At 43.2% G+C, this 19,598-nt stretch overlaps 3 protein-coding genes across 7 annotated transcripts; 2 read left to right on the top strand and 1 right to left on the bottom strand.

Annotated features, from left to right (window-relative positions):
• Window positions 1-21: 21 nt before the first annotated feature.
• On the top strand, window positions 22-8,161 carry matr3l1.2 (matrin 3-like 1.2). Of its 2 annotated transcripts, none has more exons than XM_047028566.1 (21): window positions 22-92; window positions 1,207-2,209; window positions 2,578-2,639; window positions 2,728-2,766; window positions 2,895-2,998; window positions 3,212-3,267; window positions 3,408-3,524; window positions 3,610-3,735; window positions 3,865-4,002; window positions 4,483-4,607; window positions 4,752-5,304; window positions 5,443-5,554; window positions 5,656-5,675; window positions 5,761-5,883; window positions 5,976-6,113; window positions 6,196-6,324; window positions 6,453-6,583; window positions 6,713-7,010; window positions 7,214-7,364; window positions 7,500-7,615; window positions 7,800-8,161. In XM_047028566.1, exons 2-21 carry the CDS (start codon window positions 1,403-1,405, stop codon window positions 7,860-7,862), a joined length of 3,408 nt encoding a protein of 1,135 aa, XP_046884522.1. In that variant the 5' UTR covers window positions 22-92; window positions 1,207-1,402; the 3' UTR covers window positions 7,863-8,161. The 2 variants fall into 2 exon arrangements, with proteins under 2 accessions (XP_046884522.1, XP_046884549.1); XM_047028593.1 differs by having other exon boundaries at window positions 23-92; window positions 5,976-6,104.
• Window positions 7,977-15,359, bottom strand: matr3l1.1 (matrin 3-like 1.1). Of its 4 annotated transcripts, none has more exons than XM_047028204.1 (20): window positions 15,267-15,359; window positions 13,784-14,761; window positions 13,437-13,498; window positions 13,289-13,327; window positions 13,122-13,198; window positions 12,964-13,004; window positions 12,746-12,868; window positions 12,405-12,530; window positions 12,210-12,326; window positions 11,988-12,112; window positions 11,614-11,906; window positions 10,809-11,461; window positions 10,611-10,689; window positions 10,409-10,434; window positions 10,153-10,281; window positions 9,861-9,991; window positions 9,214-9,616; window positions 8,998-9,121; window positions 8,704-8,825; window positions 7,977-8,408 (listed from the first exon to the last, which is right to left on the bottom strand). In XM_047028204.1, the coding sequence occupies exons 2-20, from the start codon at window positions 14,696-14,698 to the stop codon at window positions 8,388-8,390; spliced, it is 3,606 nt and encodes a 1,201-aa protein (XP_046884160.1). In that variant the 5' UTR covers window positions 14,699-14,761; window positions 15,267-15,359; the 3' UTR covers window positions 7,977-8,387. The 4 variants fall into 4 exon arrangements, with proteins under 4 accessions (XP_046884160.1, XP_046884323.1, XP_046884404.1 ...); XM_047028367.1 differs by having other exon boundaries at window positions 8,998-9,118; XM_047028448.1 differs by having other exon boundaries at window positions 13,784-14,591; window positions 15,267-15,335.
• A 780-nt stretch (window positions 15,360-16,139) lies between these two features.
• Window positions 16,140-18,389, top strand: LOC124470523 (homeobox protein ARX-like). The gene is made up of 5 exons (XM_047024448.1): window positions 16,140-16,706; window positions 16,955-17,297; window positions 17,479-17,524; window positions 17,746-18,038; window positions 18,224-18,389. The coding sequence occupies exons 1-5, from the start codon at window positions 16,535-16,537 to the stop codon at window positions 18,387-18,389; spliced, it is 1,020 nt and encodes a 339-aa protein (XP_046880404.1). The 5' UTR covers window positions 16,140-16,534.
• Window positions 18,390-19,598: the final 1,209 nt, after the last annotated feature.

The raw sequence follows: 19,598 nt of genomic DNA, 5'->3' as shown, positions 1-19,598 counted from the left end.
TAGGCACACCCCCCCCACCAGTTACAGGCCCAGCAGCGCCACCTGGTGTTGTTGGTGGTGGGATTTTTCTCCGCGTGCTCACTCAAGACGAGGTAAGAATAACAACTATATCTGGAGAAATCGCTTATCCTCACTTCTTTAGCCATCACATCGAACCATCTATTGAACTTAACAAACAGGTGGTCCTGTTGTGGATCAATTTGTTCTTTGCAAAACAATTAGTAGGGCAGTGGGATTGATTGTTAGCTTTAGCAAAGATAACGTCGATTCGATTCAGGAATGGTTTGATTGGCGTATCACGTGACATGAACAATTTTACACATCGAGCACGTATTTTTATAATTTAAGGTAGCTAGCTATGTATACATTGCTTACGTTTGAGTTGTATCTATTAGTGAACAGATGGAGAATTGCGATACGTCTGTTGCCGTCACTGTGGAACAGCCATACATGTATTAGTTAGCTACTGAGCTAGTCAGGGCACCGTCGTCTCTGCTGGTGCTTGGCTTTATTGTCAAGTATTCTAAGCAAAGCCATATTAGATATCTGCAACGTGCAGTTTCCACGAATACATTAGCGTCACTTGGAAATCATAAGTCAGACGTGACGCACATTATACAACTAGCTAGTCAAGTACTTGGCCATATCTTCCAAATGTATAGCTGGTTGTGTAGCATGCTATCTAGCTCATTCTACCAGTAATTCGGATAATTAGCCTAACGTCAATCTTTGGGTCATATTGGCCAACCATCTTGATACCTACCGGATATTCATACATAATTAATTGTTAGGCCTATCTAGCAATTCCAACAATTTTGGTTGTTGATTTGGATTTCCTTCTTTCACCTCATTTTCTAGACCTCAAACTCTTCAGGATTTCATATAGCTAGCTGACACCAACTGATTCCGAACGTGTTCAATCTTGGCGATTCCTAGGTTTAAGCCGTCTTCTTTCTGGACATGGCACACTGTTCCTAATGTATGTTCCTCAACTCTTGATTGAGGTCATTTCAAGTTTGAATCTTTTATGCCTTTCTTGCCTTCTGTGCCTATAAATTAGCTCTCTCAAACGCTTATAAATGGTTCTTCCTGTTTTGAATGTGTCAATTTCTCACATTTTATGAATATGTGGACTCCTACTTCACCTCCATGTCTGCTTTGTGGCGGAAGCATTCAAGAATGTTCCGCACCATTGTGTTTTTGCAGAGCTAAACTTTCCATCAGAGAAGAGGACTTTCCCTTTCTCCGCGTTGACTTGGGCCTAGCCTACTTCGTTCGTTGAAATTCATTGAAGAAAGCAAGTCCCCCTTTCAAATATTTTTTTTTGTCCAACTATTGCTTAATTCCATCCTTGTGCCGTTTCAAAGTTTTTGTCTGTGCACAATCCTCTTCCTCTACCACAATGTCTCAGAAGATTCCTTCAGATAGTGGTCAGAAAGGGTTTGCTGTGGGGAGGGGCCTCCTAGCAGCTGCTGAGACCTTGAACTACAGCATGGGTGAGCAACGCTCTGACGGCCTCCAGGGCTCCTCCAGACAGCTCAACAGCATGGTCTCTGGCATGGGTGGTGTTGGAGATGGCCAGGACCGTAACTTGCAGCTTTCCCAACGGGGCGGAGCGAGTAGCCACATTGGAAACACCATGAAGTTGTTTGCCAGCTTAGGCCTGTCGCCTACCGACCTGGATGCGTTGGCGCAGATCCCAGAAGAGAACATCAGCGTGGAGACCTTGCCGCACCTTATCATGCAGCTGAAGAACCGCAAGGGAGATTCCAACAGGCACATGGTGGGCAACCCCAGGGACCTGCCCTCCATTTCCTCAGAAGACTCCTACAGGACCACAAGGGACAACTGGGATGACATGCGCAGTGGACGGCTTGGCACATCCATGGGGCAGTCTTCAGCCCGCGGCCAGCAGGGAGACTTAAGTTACGGTTCCATGCAAAATGTCACCGGAGCCCGGGGTTATGAGTTAGAATACAACAGTAGCAACAACAGCGGCGGCGGTGGGGGCAGGGAGCGGCAGTATTCTGAGCTTTCCCATGACCACTACGGTGGAATGGGCATGGGCCCTCCAGCGTCCAACAGTGTCTTTATGCAAAGACGGATGGGCTCGCCGTCACAGGGCAAAGTCCAGGACTACTTAGGAGTCATGCCTCACATGTTCCCCCATGTGTGCTCTCTTTGTGACTTTGATGTCCATTCCATCATGGTGAGTACCTTCCATTCCTTCTGACTGGCCTGTAAAACTCCAGCCACATTCTTGATGCATCCACACACTTGAACCCAGGTGGTTTGATTATCCCCAGTCCACCTTCAAAACCCCCAACACATGCACCATTTAGAATCTTTTTAAGGGCTCAATTCACTGACCTGCAGTTTACTTAACAAAATAACAGATCAATGGTTAACTTGCAATAGACAGGAAGAAAAGTTGTATTTCCTTTGGAATTGTTTAGTGAGACAGAGCCATGGTTTATTGACTAGGATTTAGGCCCACAGTAGGTTTGGAGGTCAGTGTGTGTATCTGCAGTAGGATTAATTAACTCAGGCTTTCATGTAATGTGGGTGTGTCTTTAGGAGTGGAATCAACACTCAAATGGGCTACGACATGCAGAGAACCAGAGGCTGCTCCTCCAAATGTAAGTTGCTACACTCAGCACACAAGTATTTTGTAGAAACTACATTGTGAGGTGTAATCTGATATGGTTTTTGTCTTGTATCGCCTAGATACCCTGATTGGAACCCTCCCATGGCCCAAAGCAGAAGGTTTGATGAGTTTCCACTTCTCTTTACTGTCTCGCTTCTTCACTTGTTTGTACACGCACACACCCCCCATTTGGGTGAAAAAAAGCATATTTATGGACCCATGGTTGCTAATCATTTGTCTTCTTCAGCTCTGAGTCACATGTGCTGGATACAAGCAACCTTTCACGGGGATTGCTGGGAGCCGCCCCCATGACCACCGGACAGCAGAACAGGGGCATGCCCTCCAGCTGGGGTAAGGTGCCCGTGTGGATGAATGCTCCCTCAATAGACCCATCCATATGTTTTGAAACCATGTATGATGGTAACAGTTGAGTTGGCGAATCGTTTTGGGTTATTAACTTGTCATCAGTTGGGTGCAAACATGGCAAAGTAACAATGTTCATATCTAAAAATACATTTAAAGTGTACTACCTTGGATTATCATGACGCGTATGGTTCATTTTAGGTGGTGTCACTGGACATGGTCATGGCAAAGCTCAGGCATATTCGGCACAGCCTAAGGTAATGCATTTTACTCCTTGTATAGCAAAATGTGTGGGTGGTTATGGGTAGACAGTTAGGACAGAGGGTTATTGATTGGTCAAATGGAACAGCATTTGCTTGAAAGATCTTTCAAGTAGCACGCCTGTCCTGACCCCCAGATAAGAAGCAGAGTTGTGGTGGCCAAGTATGATAGGAAGCTCCCCCCTCAGAAGAAGCTGTTCGCTTTGACTCAACCTTTCGGGACCCTTTGTGAGCACCTAGTGCTTAAAACCAAGGTAAGAGATTAAACTAACTGTACCTATTAGATGTTCTTTCAAGTCCATGTACCCTATACAGTGTCAGTTGTGTCTTTTGATACAGGCTTTTCTGGAGATGCAGACACACAAGGAAGCTTTGGCCATGGTCAACTACTACAAGCGAAAACCAGCAAACATTTTCGGCCAGGAAATCACCTTCTATCTATCCAAGGAACTTATGGTGATTGAGGTAGGAACAGTTTTTTTTTTTACCGTCTTTTTAAAAATTTATTAACAATTTAAATAGTTTGAGTGGTTATTCACAGTATTCGGTAGTGATTGCGAGTTTCACACCTTGTCTTCCATGTGTGAACAACAGAAAGACGAAAGGAACAACAGGCCCAGCCAAGTGGTCTTCTTCTCCAACCTCCCATGGGAGGCAGAGAAGAAGATGGAACTCCTCACCATCGCCAAACGATTCGGCACCGTGGAGAAACACCTGTTCCTAAAGGAGGAGGTAAACACTGAGTCCGATTCCAAGTTCAACACGCTGCTTGCATCTATGACACAAGCGACTTCTAGCATGCTTTTACTGTCGAGACCACTGCTTATTTACGTTTACATTTAGTCATTTAGCAGACGCTCTTATCCAGAGCGACTTACAGTAAGTACAGGGACATTCCCCCCGAGACAAGTAGGGTGAAGTGCCTTGCCCAAGGACACAACATCATTTGACACAGCGGGGAATCGATCCGGTAACCTTCTGAGTACTAGCCCGACTCCCTCACCGCTCAGCCATCTGACTCCCCTTATCCGCTTATCCATCCAAACAGTTTTGAAATGTATCTTTCGATTCTTGAAACATGTTAGCATTGTCAAGAGGTAGTTATAGGGTCACTAGCATTGCCTCTGACTGTGCATTACCTTGGAAATGTATGCGTAATTGTACATATTCTTGTAAGAATATTGGAACAATGCCGTGCCCATGTCCTCCCAGGCGTTTGTCCAGCTTGGGACTCCTGAGGATGCGCAGATGTTGGTGAAGTACTACACTCTCAACCCCCTCACCATCAAAGGCAGGGTCATCCGCCTTAACATGTGCACCAAGTACAAGACTCTAAAGTAAGCACTGCTCATGAACGCATTATAGAAATAAAAGTCCAGCATGCTCCACGAATCAAGTATTGATATTAAGAGTCGAATAGGTCTTAACAGTATTTGTAGAGATAATGAATACTGATGTTTCTTTTTGTTTTCCTTTTTTAGTGTGAAAAGTTCTAAAAGTGGGCAGGGCTGGTCGGGGGAGGAAAGGGGCAGAAAGTCCAGCACCAGCAGCACTGGGACCAAAACCTATTCAAAGGGCTCCTCTGTCTCTGCTGCTGAGGACAAGGAGGAGGAGTCGAAGCTGGCAGGGGGAGAAGGATCAGGAGATGAGGTAGTTGGAGTGGTGGAGGGGGATGAGGCGGAGGGCGAGGATTCCGGAACACAACAGGTTGACAAGGAAGACGTAGCTGAACTTCTAGGGGATGGGGCAGAAGCCGATGCGGAACCGTCGGAAGCGGCGGACTGCGCTTCGGAAACCCGGGATGAGGAACCGGAACCAAAAGATGAGAAAGTTCCGAGCAATGGCCGTGTCGAAGAGAAGCCTGAAGCGGAGCAGGGGGACAGGTCCGAGGAACGGTCTGACAGCCAGGTGGAGAGGACCACCCCCGGAGAGACCGAAGGCTCCTCACATGAAAAGGAGGCTAAAGGTGATGCTGAGTCAACAGAACCTGTTGAGAGCTCTGACCTGGCTGATGACGGCCAGTTTGAAGGCCCGGTAAGATAACGATAGAAACAATCCTCTTGATTATCTTGATATGCAAAACCCATTGCATATTTGCATAATTTTACAAAGAATATATTGTAGTAAACATCTCAGAAAAGATATATGTATAACTTTGTTCATTTTTTCCAGGAGGGAAGTATGGAGGAGGACTTCCCAGAGAATATGGATGACTTTGTGACTCTGGATGAGCTGGCTGATGAAGATGACATGGACTCTCAGTCCAAAGGTGACTCTTCAGCAGGTACGCAACACAGCTTGTTATCCTTCAAATGTGCAAGCTATCAAAGTACTTCACAATCTCATTTGACTGTCAACATAATCACCCTTTCCTTCACTTTCCAGGAAGCACAAGAAAAAATAAGGTAATGTGAACTGTTGTTTTTAAGAATTTAAACCATTGTCGCATGGTGCTCTATTAACTTTCTGTGTTTTGTTTTTATTTGATAGGAAATGAGAGTTGTCAATGTTGTCGGATTTAAACGAGGCCATACTCTAGTCAGTGAGCTCTTGGCTCTTGCCAAACCCTTTGGTAAAGTTGACCAACATCTGGTGCTTGATTTAAGGCCTGAGGTAAATTTCTACGCAGTTTACGCATAAGTATAATGGCAGATATGACATATTATTCCTTAACTCAACATATTACTTTTTTACTTTCACTCAAGGCTTTTATTCAGCTGTCTTCGGAAGAAGAGGCCAGAGCAATGGTTCAATTCTACAACGGAAATGTCACACCCACCGTCTGTGGGAAAGCTGTGAGAATATACCATTCACAAACATACCCTACTATCCAGGTAAGCAAGGTATGTATGTAGATTGGAAAGTTTGAGTGAAGAGTTTATCAAATATGAGATTTGTATCCTAAATGTTTGTCATTCCTTTCAGTGTGGGAATAGTAGAGTGGTGTATGTCGGCGGGATTCCGAACTCAAAGTACTTGGATGTGTCTATTCTGAAGATTGCGGAACCTTTTGGGAAAATAAGACGTTTCTTCCTGAACAGAATTAGATCTGAGGTAATGGGTAAAAGTTAAATAGGAGCTTTTGTTCTGATCTGACAGTAAAAAAATAAAATAAAAATCCTACTAGCGATAAGTAAAAGGATATATTAATTGTGTTCTAAATTAGTGTCTGTACTGTTCAGTGTTTTATTGAGATGGAGCGTGGAGAAGATGCTGAGAAAATGGCTGAAACCTACCGGGAAAATCCACCAAGATTCCAGAACAAGCGGTTGACCGTGTACATTAGTAGGAAATATAAGCAACTCAAGTATGGGTGAGTCAAAAAAATAAATAATCACTTGATTGTAAATTTCTGGTCATATTCATTGCATAGTTAGACCATTTGTGACTGTCCAGGCACCGGGGTACAGTCCTTTACCTATCCACACTGACTCCCCTCCAGACACAGACCCCCTGGTGCTGCGTCAGAGGAGAAACGACCTATCAAGAGGGAGCGTGAGGAGGGCGACGTGTCCACCAGCAGCAGTCCAGCCAAACCCACTGCCAAGCAGCAGCAGGAGGAGGAGGAGCCAGTGTTCAAGAAGTTCAAAGAGGAGAAGAGCCCTGTTTTGAAGCAGGGGCCAGAGAAAGATGGGGAGGAGACTAGTGATGTTTCCAGTAAAGAACAGCAGAATGCGGAGGTCAAGAACACTGACCAACCTTCAGAAAGCTCCGAAGTACTGAAGACTCCAATAGACTCGGTAGGAACCACCTCCATAGCTGTCTAAGCAGTCATTTGAGGTTTAACGAACCCCTTTTCCCCCGTCACCAAATGCAGTTGATCTAAAAGAGTCTGAGCAAGATGATGAAAAGTTGTCCACCGAGGAGGAAGTAGAGTTTTCTTTACATTTTAACCGTTATCACCGACAAGTTGTAAAGATCTTCCTCCATCTTTGCAAAACAGAGCATCAAACTTGAAGAGGGGCCTGTGATCCCCATCAGTGAGAAGAATGAAGAGAATGGGCAGAAACCCAGCTCTCAGACACCTGTGGCTGAGACCAAACCAGCCAACGCCTCCCTCCCCTTAGAACCGTACGATCCTACACATCCCATTGGTAAGTTAGTTCTGTCAGTCATCATTAGTGTGCAGTCAAGAATGATAAGGACCAGCATCCTGAGTCCTTCAGATATGTGGGTGTTATGGTCATACGAGTGCTGTTGATTCTGAACAGCTTCATGATTGATTGCAGGTGTGGAGTTTGTGAAGATGGGATACTACTGCAGGGTCTGCTTTTTGTTTTACTCCAACGAGGACACGGCAAAGAAGGTGCACTGTAGTAGTCAGGCTCACTACGACAAGCTAAAGGTAATAACATATCATTAATTTGTTTCTCCTTAGCTCATGACCATGTCTGAATGCTGTAGTCTTGAAAGGGTCTCTAAACTAACTGCCAGTCATCTTCTTACTTTAGAGGCACCAACAAAAACTAGCATTACGCGCAAGATGATTTATTGGCGACGTAACAAACAATCCTCTTTTGAATTTTCAGAAACACCTTGAAAAAGAGAAGACGAAAGCTTCAAGCACAACAGGGAAAAAGGTTGCTCAATAACCTCAATGCTTTGCATGCAGTTGGTCATCCTGAAGATGAATAACATTTTGAGTTCTATGTTTTTGTTGTAACCTTCATGTAGAAGTAAACCATTTAAGGTAAACTTGTATGCTGTTCAAGAAAAGGTTTACTCCTCCCCCCCCCCCCAGTATGACTGATCCTGAAAAGTAAACATACGAAGTAGCTTTTTTTTTTATTAAAGAGAATTTTAACTTGTATTCAGGACATTGTTTTATAGATGTGACAACTTGTTTTACATTTTATTAATTTAGCAAATAAAGCCACATACAAATTGTGTATATATAGTTTTGATCTTTCAGTTTCCAATACGAAAAGGAAAGATCTCCTTCAACTCAAGATTGACCAACACCTAATGTCTCTCTTGAAACAAAATTAAACATGTTAATGACTCACCTTTTAGTGTTTAATACTTTTTGAGCATATAACTAGTTCTTACTTGTAAATGAACAAAAATATTCATAGATCAACAACTTCTCTCTCAGGACTTCTTTTAGGAGGTTAGATTCAAGTTTTTGCTCCTTGTTCCTGGGGGAGAAGGGAAGAAGATCAACAGGGATAAATGTCAATCAACAAAAGAACTTTATATTGATACAATTGTGGTGATTAGGATGTGTAAAATATCAGCATTCCACAAAAATGATTCTTATACGCTCTAGTACTGTGGCATTGGAACTACGAGTAGTGTGCAGTAACAGATGCCTCCACAAGTCAACTGTGCTAATTAAATAGCTGCTTCTATAAAAGATGCATTTGTGTGTAATAAGTAACAACTTATTTTGACATGAACATTTCAGATGTAAAAGGCATCCAAAAGCCTCACCATGAACTTCTGGTAGTGGGACAGGCTGCTGCAGTGTTCCTTTTTGGCTTCATCCTCATCTGCATAGATGACCTGACACAGGTTGCAAAAATAGCCCACCACAGGACGAACAAATTCCATTCCTGTCACAGTATTAAGACCAATAGTCAGTCTGACATACCTGGTTCAATTCTCATGTAGACCATGAACTTCAAGCTTCCCCTTAAACACAGATTGGGAACTACTGGGGCTAACACCAACTGACACAGGATTAGCATAGTCACAGGGAAGTGGGTTAGAGTTTCCAGTACTTACCAACAGGGTTGTTGGGTTTGAATGACTCCACCCAGGTCTTTATGGGGTCTGGTTGCGTTTGAACCTCCTCTTCTCTGGATTCAGTCTTCTCAGCAGGCCTATCCTGGGGCCCCTCGCTGTCCTGCTGAACAACCAGATAAGGTTATTATTATAGAATGATAGTGTCTCCATGAAATGCTTCAAGTAACTACTTTAAAACTGCCTTCCTAGACAAACCTTTTCATCTGATGCCTGAGAGTCTGGGGTGTTTAGTTTGTCAGCCTCGCCTCCATTTTCATCACAGTCCTGTGTGGTGGAACCTACTGCTTGTTCCTCTGATACCACAGACCTTTCTTTGACGTTCTTGGATGTAGCCTTTGCTGTCAAGTCCTCCTTTTCCGCAACTGACTCCTCGCATTCTCCAGCCTTTTTTGTTGGGATGTTTTTTTCCGTTTTTATAGAAGAGTCATCCTTCTTGGCAGTTGGTTCTTCCTTCTCTGGCGTCTTTTTAGCAGAGTCATTTCTCTCTGCCTTAGGCTTAGAATGGGAACGGCTTCTGGTCTGTTTGCTTCTATAGGTGCTCCTTGTCCTGTGTCCTCTCCTTTCACTGTCCAATTCAGAGTCTGACTCAACCCTCCACCTAATAATTAGAAGTAAATATTTACATTTATGCATTTAGCAGACGCTTTTATCCAATGTGACTTCCAAGAGAGAGCTTTACAAAAGAGCATAGGTCACTGATCATAACAACGAGGTAGTCCCAAACATTGCAAGCAGCCAAAACATGAAGCATACATTGTGAAACTAAACAAATATGCTATTCACATCCTTAAAAACTAGATGAGGTGACACAAACAGGTTTGGTTGTTAACATTGGCTCTTACCCTGCAGTAAGCCTGTGGTATTTCCGAGATATGTGAATGCCCAAGCGCGAACCGTTGAATTCAATAGGCTTCATGTTCAGCTCACTGGCAGTTCTGGTAGCTTCTTCAGAACTCGACATCTCAAGAAATCCCTATGAACACATAAGTGAGGTTAGACAACCATTTGCCAAAAATTCCAAGGCCAGTAAATAAATGTAGGTCAAATCCAATTGATAAGGTTTATTCAAAATGAAGTACCATCACACAAAGAAACGACACATCTACTATGGTGATAATTGGGGAGTGTTACTACCTCTCGACGATTTCGGATGAGAAAATAGCGCACTACTTTTCCAAAGCCCTTAACGATCTTCACAAACTGAACGTCTGTGTAGTGGCTAAAAGGAAGATTATTGACGTAGATCACTCTGCTGTAGTGACACTGTAGGGACAGAAATAAAACATTTGTATTATATTATATATATTTTTTATTTACCATTGTGTGGTTCTGCATTACCTCAGACGTATTGAAAACAGTGATTATTTTGTAAAGAATAACCAATCCTTACCCTAGACTTGTGTCTTTTGTTCTTATCTGTGACAAAACAAACGAGATTAAATTAAAATGGGTTTTGGGCTTCTGGTGCGATCTAAATTCCCTTGATAAACCAGAGTTTATACGATTGAGATAAACCACATTTAGTACCAGAGTTAACTAAACTCAACTAAACCGAGTGCACTCAAAGTAGATATGCATAAAACAATCACTACCTTCCTCCTCAGAATGCTCCTCGTCTAACTCATCTAAGGTAATACAGTTCTCAAGACTCTCTGGAAAGTCAGGATCCTCCTGGGTGGGAACAAGAGATACAAACATTAGAACATAGGGACTCTTGTGTAGCTCAGTATCGGGCTGCCCATCCAGTATGCATTGCTGTCGCCAATTAAGTTAAATAATACTTATTTCACCTCCTCTTCGTCCTTTGTAGTGGCTGCTATCAGATCATCTCCATCTTTCTTTGGCTCTGGTTCTTGTCCAGAAGGAGCAGCAGTTGAAAGTTCTACTGACGGAGCCTTCTCCATCTCAGCCTGTTCCATCACCTCCTCCTTTACCTCTTTCACCTCCTCTTCCTCGGCCTGTCTCCGCTTCTCCTCTGGGGCCACAGCTGTCTCCGTCTCTGGGGGAGAAGACTTGGTTTCATCCTCTAACCTCTCCTGCTGCTCCATATCCTCAAGGCACACAGCTTCCTCCGTGGAGTCATCCATGTGAATCCCATCCTCCCCAATCACTTCCATCCCTTCTATGTCACTGTCCATGTCACTGTCACAGACCACAGTCCCAGTCATGTCCCAGCTTCCACTGGCTTCTTCCTGTTTGATGCACTCAGCACTCTGATGAACGCCGTCTGGTTTGGGTTTCTCTGCAATTGATTGGGCCACCTGATCCGTGGTGGCTGATTGGGCCTTGTCCTGTGTGTTGCATTGAAGAGCTGTCGGATGGGTGCTAGCTGGTTCTACTGTGGGGGCTTGAGTCATGGTCAGCCCTTGTTCCTTGGTCTTCTCCTCAGTCTGAGGTTGTGAGGAACCAGGAGAAGCTGCCTCATCAGGTTTTGAGGTTGTTTCTGTGTAGAGACAAAATAAAGAGTTGTACAATGACAATTACTATCTAGCACACCTCAACCGCATCAAACTCAATCTTGGAGATGGCTTAACCCTAAGCATGTGTGGGATCCTTCAAATGGTTTGATATCGAGTGAGTAAGTGAAGTAATTACTTTTGATAACTGTTTTGTCAGGCCCAGGGACCTTCTCGCTGTCTCTGGTGTGAGAACTCCTAGAGGAAGCTGGAGAGCTGTGTTTGCTGGAGGACCGCGTGTTCCCCTCTTCACTCCTCCTCCTCCGCTCTCCTTCTCTGCTGCTATGAACGTCGTCTTCCTTCTCTTTGCTCCTGCTTCTCCTCTTCCTCTTGTGTGAAGGGTCTTTCCCTGGACTGTGCGCACTGTTTTTGGGACTCGGGGACCTTTGTCTCTTTGAACTCTCTTCATATTTCCTGGTTGAGGGAACATTCCTGCAGGAACAAAAATATGGGTCAAAAATATGCTAATATGACCCTTAAGTCGACTTAAGTCATGAAACACTGTGAACTTACCTCAGTGTGCTGTACTCAGAAGAAAATGCCACTTGGAGTGACACGCCATCTATCTTGAGTGAAGTGGATGAGTAATAATCAACCAGCTTCTGAGCATCAATGGCATTGCTCATTTCCACAAAAGCCTGCATAGGATAAAGTCAATTACAAATAAGACAAATATGTAACAAAAGGACTATTAAAAGAACAAACAAAAGATGGTCATTATTATTATTTGTTTACCACTGAAGGTAGAAATAGTGAGTAGAGTACAGTGCCAAATTTTTTAGCTATGGCCATCAGATCCAGGTAGCCCTCCTTGCCCACAGGTGAAGGTGTGAAGCTCAACACCTTAGAACTCTGTTGAATAAAGGCAGGTTGAATGACAAGTCATCTCAACATCCTATTCACACGTTTGAATTTATTTAAAGATTTTACCTGGAGGAAGTTGAATGTTTGCGACACGTAAAAGGTTATTCTCTTTCCTTCTGTCTCTATAGGATTTTCAGTATAGTATTTTACTATATCCATTGCCTGGCCATTTGAGCCCATTTCCACAAATGCCTGAAATTTTTACAAATGTGTTTCATGTCATCACTAAGTTAACATACAACAAACCCTTCATATTTTCAACACAAACACTTTCTTTACTAGTCTTTTCAGATATTTAGATACCAGCTGATTCAGATACCAGCCAATAACCAATTGTATTAGTATTCATTTGTACCTCATTAAGCTAATTTGCAAATAGGTTATTGATGAAAAGGCTACTGTCTCACCAAAGAAGGGAACATGATCATTTTGACAACTTTTCCAAATTGTTCAGCCAGTCTCCTCAGAGAATGTTCCTCGTAAGTCTGGGCTGCAAATTTGGCACACACCACTTTGCTACTGCTCTGGGACTGGAAAATAACAAGACACGATTTCATGAAAAAGAATAAAGCATGAAAGTATATGATTATTTCATTATTGATTGAAACATTAAAAAAACAAATACCTTATTTTTCTTGTTTCTTGGCCTGTTTTCCGGTCTTCCACCTGTAGGACAATAAAGCAAAGTTTGCCACGTGGCAAATAGTTACATTGCCAATGTTGCATGCACGTGATCACAATAACTTCCAATAAAATAAAACTGATTGAGCAAGTCCACTTTACCAGAGGTTTGATTGGGTCTCTGGGCAGATGAGACCTTCCCTTCTCCAGCCTTCGGCTTTGCTGGTTGGTCATCACTCCTAGAGCAAGAACAAAACATCTTGGTCACATCAAACAAAAACGTGCAGCAAGATTGTCATGACACTGAAGGTGACACGTGTTGTACTCACCTTCTGATACTTTCAATCCTACAGTCCCAATCAGGGAACCTGTGATGTGAAGAGATAAAATGGCAATAGCAATTGTGTAACATGTTCTGAATGTAACTCTCACATTGGTGTAAAGAAAACCATAAGCGTAAAGTAAACCATAACTCACAATTGGAGAAGGAGAAGCTGTCCGTCTGCATGTTGAGGCCCATTAACGTGTGCTACCCAGGACTGGGGGAAGAAAAATGTCACATTTCCGGTCTGATCGGACACAAATAGATCCGCACCCTGATTCTTTGAGCGTTTTGTTGTTAAACATAATGCCCGTGGAAAAAAATCATCCCTTTTAAAAGCAACCTACCTGCTTGCGATTTGCGCTATAGAGCTTGCGGGTGATGGTCACCCTTCGCACAAGTAGCCCAGAAAGAAGTCACCCAGGAGACACAGCGAAAATGAGTGTGGGGGGGGGGGGGGGGGGGGGGGGGGGGGGGGGGGGGGGGGGGGGAGACTGCTTACCTTCTCAGAGAGCACAGTTATATCGCACAAAGAGCATGCGCAAGGGTATATCTCGGGGGTTTCTCCGTGGAAATCGAGAGCTGCCTTCCTGGAGGGCATCTTGCAGGCGGCCTTCATCCTGCTTTTGGGAAAATCTTCCTGGTTGTAGTCTGCTGCTGTTTGCGTTGCATACCTGTAATCAAGGTCTACACTGGAGGCAATTGGAGCGCTGCTGCTGCTGCCACTTCTCCCAGGTGCTGGGCTGTAAGAGGGCCTCTCGTAGCTGGGAAAGGTATTAGCTTTCTTACCGAAGTTGTAGTCCACCACATAGCTAGACTCATCCGATGCACATGAGGAGCTGGGCTTAAGGGTGATAGAGCCAGTCTGCCGAGGGTTGCCCCAACGGTCTTGCCAGCTGGCAACCTTCTCCGGTGGAAGGGGTTGAGGCTGGGGATCTCTGTAGGTCTGTTCCAGTGGATACTGAACTGGCTGGGAGCGAATTTTCTCCCATTCAGCGGAGGTGAGTTTGGGCTTGGAACTGAGGTTTGCAGGTGGGGGGTGAAATGTGGTCGAATGGGAGGTGGATGAGGAAGACCGTTTTCTCCTCTTGTTTTTGATCTCCATAAGCAGACCAGGAAGAGACTCCACAGTTATGAGGTGCTCTGGCAACTCCGCCAGCAGAGCCAGGTCTTCCGGCTTCAGCCCACAGCTAGACAAGAGACTAAGGGCTTTTTCTGGGGGCTTTGGGGACTGATGTGTCTCCATCGTGGAATGTCTGGATGTGTAGGAAGAGGATGACATAGTGGAGTGAGATGGCTCCTGCGTTCTCCTGTAAAGGTTGCAGTCATCAGATGTGTGTAGCTGATCTGAAGCCTGGTAAGAGTCGGACCTGGAATCTTTGACAGGTCTTCTGTAGGGGTAGTTGCTGTGAGACATGCTGGAAGGTAAATGTAGCAAGTCTTGTGGAAGTTTCCGATGCAGAGAGGTCACCGGAGAAATCTAAGGAAGATTAATGTAACGAAAATCGAGTCTTTGATACAATGCAACTGTAGAGGTCCAGAGTCCTCGGATAGGAAGTGTCATGCAATTGGCCAAGAATCAAATTGTAATCTCGAGAACCTTAATACACCTTACAAAAATTGACATACCAGACACTCACCCATCCATCCTACAATTTGGTTTTTCCACAAACCAATTAGTGGTTGTTATTTGACTACGCTAGCTATATAGGGATGCAAATACGACAGCAAGCTAGCTAACTACTTTGTAGACCCGCTGTTTTCAATCACGTTTTGTAATTCCACTTTCGTAATTGACTCCCAATTATATGTATTCAAACAATCTGTAAAAAACACCCTCCACCTGTTAGCCAAGTGCAAACAAATAATCGTACGTGTTAACAAAACATACAGTGGAACCAATCCTTGACAAAGTTTTTTCATCAAGTTTTCATCAAGCAAACATATAGTCTTAGATAAAAACAAGTAAACTGCAGTCGTCTTACCTATAATGGCAAAATTGTCGTAGAACCCTGCTACCCTTCTAGCCACCAGCCCAGCTAAACAATGTTAAGTAAAACGAGACGTATTTCCGGTTGTTAATTTTACTCTCATTTCAAAATAAAAGTCAAGAGACGGCGTGAAAAATTTTATATCCAAAATCCATTTGGATATAATCACAGCCATAGAAAATGTATGTCCCACCGAAAACCATTAAAACAGGTTGACAGCAGTATTTAATTTTATTTTTTTTACTACAGCGAGCTACCGGAACCACGTGACAATAAAGCTCTAGCTTTTTTTCCTGTGTTTCACTGGCAGTGAGTGTACACAATGTTTTATTTCACTCCATTCTACACCAAAAACGTCAGGGAGGACTGCCTTTTGTAGATACGAGTCTGCTGAATGTAGCCAGAATATCGGGTTTCTTTAACCGAGTCTGTTTCATTCGTCGTTTGCCTGAGAAAGCGACTTCCATTGGCCAGCTTCATTGAAAACCATTCAAACCGGTTGACAGCAGTGGGGTTTTTTGGAAGTACAGTGAGCTTCATGAACCATGTGATCACGTATCGGCGAGATCAAAGCGTGTCGCAACTCTTTTTCTATTGCTCTGGATATATTCATTTATGGGTTTATTTTACTTCAGACAGCATTGACATCAAATGTTTCAGTTCATTGATTTAGTTCGTATGACATTTTTGTGTGGAAATCTTTGTATGGGAAGCTGTATGTACACACAAACAGGCATAGGAAAAATGTAATGTCCATCATACACACTCATCATTCACGACACAAAATTTACCATTTATGACATGTCCTCAATGATGGATGTAAGAAACATTTTATTATTTTAAAAAAAGAAATTATGAAAATGAATGTTTATCCAAAAAAATAGGTAAACATTTATGTGAATTGATCAAGTATGATAGATTGTCAATTGATAAGGTAAACTTGTTTGACATTTATCATTTACAACAATAAAAAATGTGTTTCTTCCGCCAATTTGTCGTTCACAGCAAAGCCATGAAGAGTAATGGCATGTAATTATCTGTGGTCCCTCTGAACTGGTGTTTTATAGCTACAGTTACACAGTCAACTGTAATGCAATCATACCTCTCCTCCCCCTCCCCTCACCTACTGCCAAACTTAAAAACCACATAGACTGCAATTCAACCATAGAGAGCAATGCAACACTCGCTTGTTAAGCACAGGTACATTGTGTACAGAGTGAGCTTCAGTCAGAGCACTTGTCTAGGGGATCAGTAAGTGGGCCATGAGTGAGCAGACATGTGTGGGGTTGATCCGTGGACGGTCACAGGGTATCGAGAACCGCTCGTCATACCGAGATGAAACACAGAAGGGGGGAATCTTGCCATTTGTGTCAACGTATCTGATTGATTCCATTTTGAGCAGAAGTGCCTCGAAGGATCCTGATATCAACCAAGGTATGTTAAGAAGTAGAAAAAATGACTACCAATCTTCTTTCACTTGTTTAAAAAAAATTACATTTTGGAGAGACCTGTCATTGAAGTCTTTTAATAACTGCAGGAGCTTGGATTTACGTATTTGACTAAAGAAAAATATAATCAAATTAGTTGACTAAAAGAGAAACTCACAGACTAAAATGTAATAAATCAAGGTAGCTTGGAGTTTTCCCAAATTGATGATGTCATGGCTCCCATATCTCTCAAAGGAGCTGAGATAAAGCACAAACACTCCGACCAGGACAAAGGAGACCTCCCTTCACAGGTTACCCAGGAAAGTTCAATCGCTCCAAAGGAGACCAGCCACCACAGAAGCCAAGTCTCATTGAAGATGGTAGAAGAGAGCATAACAAGAGCTCAGAGAGAGAAACCAGAAAGAGGGACAGAGGAGGGATTGAAGTTGGAGCCACAAGTGCAGCCGAAATCAACGTCCACAGATGGACACATAAGCTCAAGAAAGCAGAGGCGCTACCGTACATCCTTCACTAACTCTCAGCTAGACCAACTGGAGAGAGCCTTCCGGAAGTCTCACTACCCTGACATATTTGCCAGGTAGTGTCGGGTTATCATTTAAGGATTATACTGTTGTTGTTATTATGGTGTGTCAAAAAAATAAAGAAAAAAAATCAATGCATTACCACTGCTATTGGTTAAGTTGTAGTATTAGTGTTATGTATTTTCTACATTCTTTGGGAATGTTCAACTATGAATCAATTATAATATTTTTCCCCAGAGAGGAACTGGCAGTGCGTCTGTCCTTGACTGAAGCTAGAATTCAGGTATATTTAAATTGTTAAAAGGAACTGTCAAAAATATAGTTCATCTCAATATTGTAATTTACAGTCAGGACATATATTGAAACCTACAGACACCTACCTTATTAGGTATGCATAATTACATAACGTATGCATCGTTCAGAGTTACATTCTGACAATCATGAATTTATCTAAAATATTACATCTCTGCCTCCCTGCTTCTCCCGTACATGTATTGCATTCAGGTGTGGTTCCAGAACCGCAGGGCCAAGTGGCGTAAGCGTGAGAGGGGCCAGCAGAGCTACCTCCCTGGTCTGGCAGTAAACACCTGCCCTCTGGGTCTGGGGCTTTGGCTGGATGCCCCCCTGCTGCACCATGACTCTGGGCTGGACCCCGTATGGAGCCTGGGGGGGATACCCATCAGTCTTCCTCGCCCAGCCCCCCTTCACTGCACTAAGCCCCTGGAAGCCCTGGGGCTTGGGCCGTTAGCATGGGCACCACTGTCTGAACATCCACTAGTGCACCCTAACTTTAGCAGGTATGTCAATCACAGTATCTCAGTCACATTTACTTGACTTTTCTCTTGTTCATTTGTCTTATGTGTTCTTTCGAACAAGAATCAAATACAATGTATCCATCGCAAAAAAATGCACAATAATCCATGTGATTAGAAAACATTAAATAGGTGACATTATTCATTTATATATTTTCTGGTTTCTATAGGTTCCTATCTTGGATGAACCCACCTGTTCATCCGATAACTGCCTTGGCCAACCAAGTGCCCCAGTCCCTCAGTCAGATGTCCGCAGGGGAAGAGAGGTTCTCCTCAAAAACTTATCTAGGACCTACGTGGTCACCAAGGTCTATGTTTGAAACCACAAGGAAGTAAACTTTTTTCATAAGTGAGCATAATTTATTAATTCTTCTCAGGTTCAAACATTTGTGATTTGTCATGTCAAAGCCTGTTCTTAAACTGAATTTTGAGTCACTATGTCAGGTTACATCATTGTTTTTATTGCCAAATCTTGCTGGTTAAACTCATTCTGACAGAAAAACAATAGTCTTTTCCCAAGGCTACCACATGCACATACGCACGCACGCACGCCCCACACCCCCACCTCACACACAGCAGAGGAACAATAATAGGTAACATCAAGATAAACTGAGGAGGTAACTAGATAAACACTTCCTCCATTTGGGTCCATTAGCTCCTCTGTCTAAACAGTAGTGAGTGGTAAATGGTAAATGGTCGAGCTGTAAACCTTGTTCACCAAAGCGTTGTTCGTCCTTTTGCTGAAATCAACTGGGAGTCATCTTGTTGCAGTTTTATCTGGTTGGCAGGAGCACTTAGAAGATCAACAACACACCTACTGTCCTTATTACTGTTCAACTGGCCATGAAGAAAGGGGGGCCATTAAAATGTTTCATGGGTGAAAGCGCTGACATACGTACACTTGATGACCGTATTATGATGCAGAGCATATCAAAATATAAGCTTGACACATCTTTACACAGGTAATTTATCATAAATGGTAGACAGAAAAAACATGCTCTAATGATAAGCCCATTTCAACCATGCATGGATGGATTCCCACACATACTGTCATTGCTTTCACTGCTGTAAAAAATGTTAGTCATGGTTTCATCTAAGAAGACCAGGCTAAAAAGGTGTAAAATAGTAGCAACAGGTGTAATTAATCATTGCAAAATGGTTCAGTGCAGGGTTCCTGCAGGGTTCCTGCAGGTTTCAGTAAGTCAAATGTAATTGTATTTATAATTCCAAGGAGCATGTGGGACTTCACCTTCACATAGTTTCATAAATATCGTCTCTCTCCTCTCTGCCAAACGCTTGTTAATCTCAGGAAGATTCTCTTTAGTTTAGTTTGGTTAGATAGTGCGAATTATAAAATGATAATCGGGGTGGTCAGTTTCTTCTCTAGGCTGTAAAGTAATATTTACGATTACAGGTAAGAACGATATGTAAATGTATCAACCCCCCCGACCTGTTGTTTTTACCTCTTTTGGGGGGGTCCAAGTCTTAATTAGAGGGGTCAACCCCCCCTCCCCCGCAATTCGAACCCTGGACTCTAGAGCTACG

This window comes from Hypomesus transpacificus, chromosome 1 (assembly GCF_021917145.1).
Source record: "Hypomesus transpacificus isolate Combined female chromosome 1, fHypTra1, whole genome shotgun sequence".
Lineage (NCBI taxonomy): Eukaryota > Metazoa > Chordata > Actinopteri > Osmeriformes > Osmeridae > Hypomesus > Hypomesus transpacificus.
This window is presented reverse-complemented; position numbering and strand designations above follow the sequence as displayed.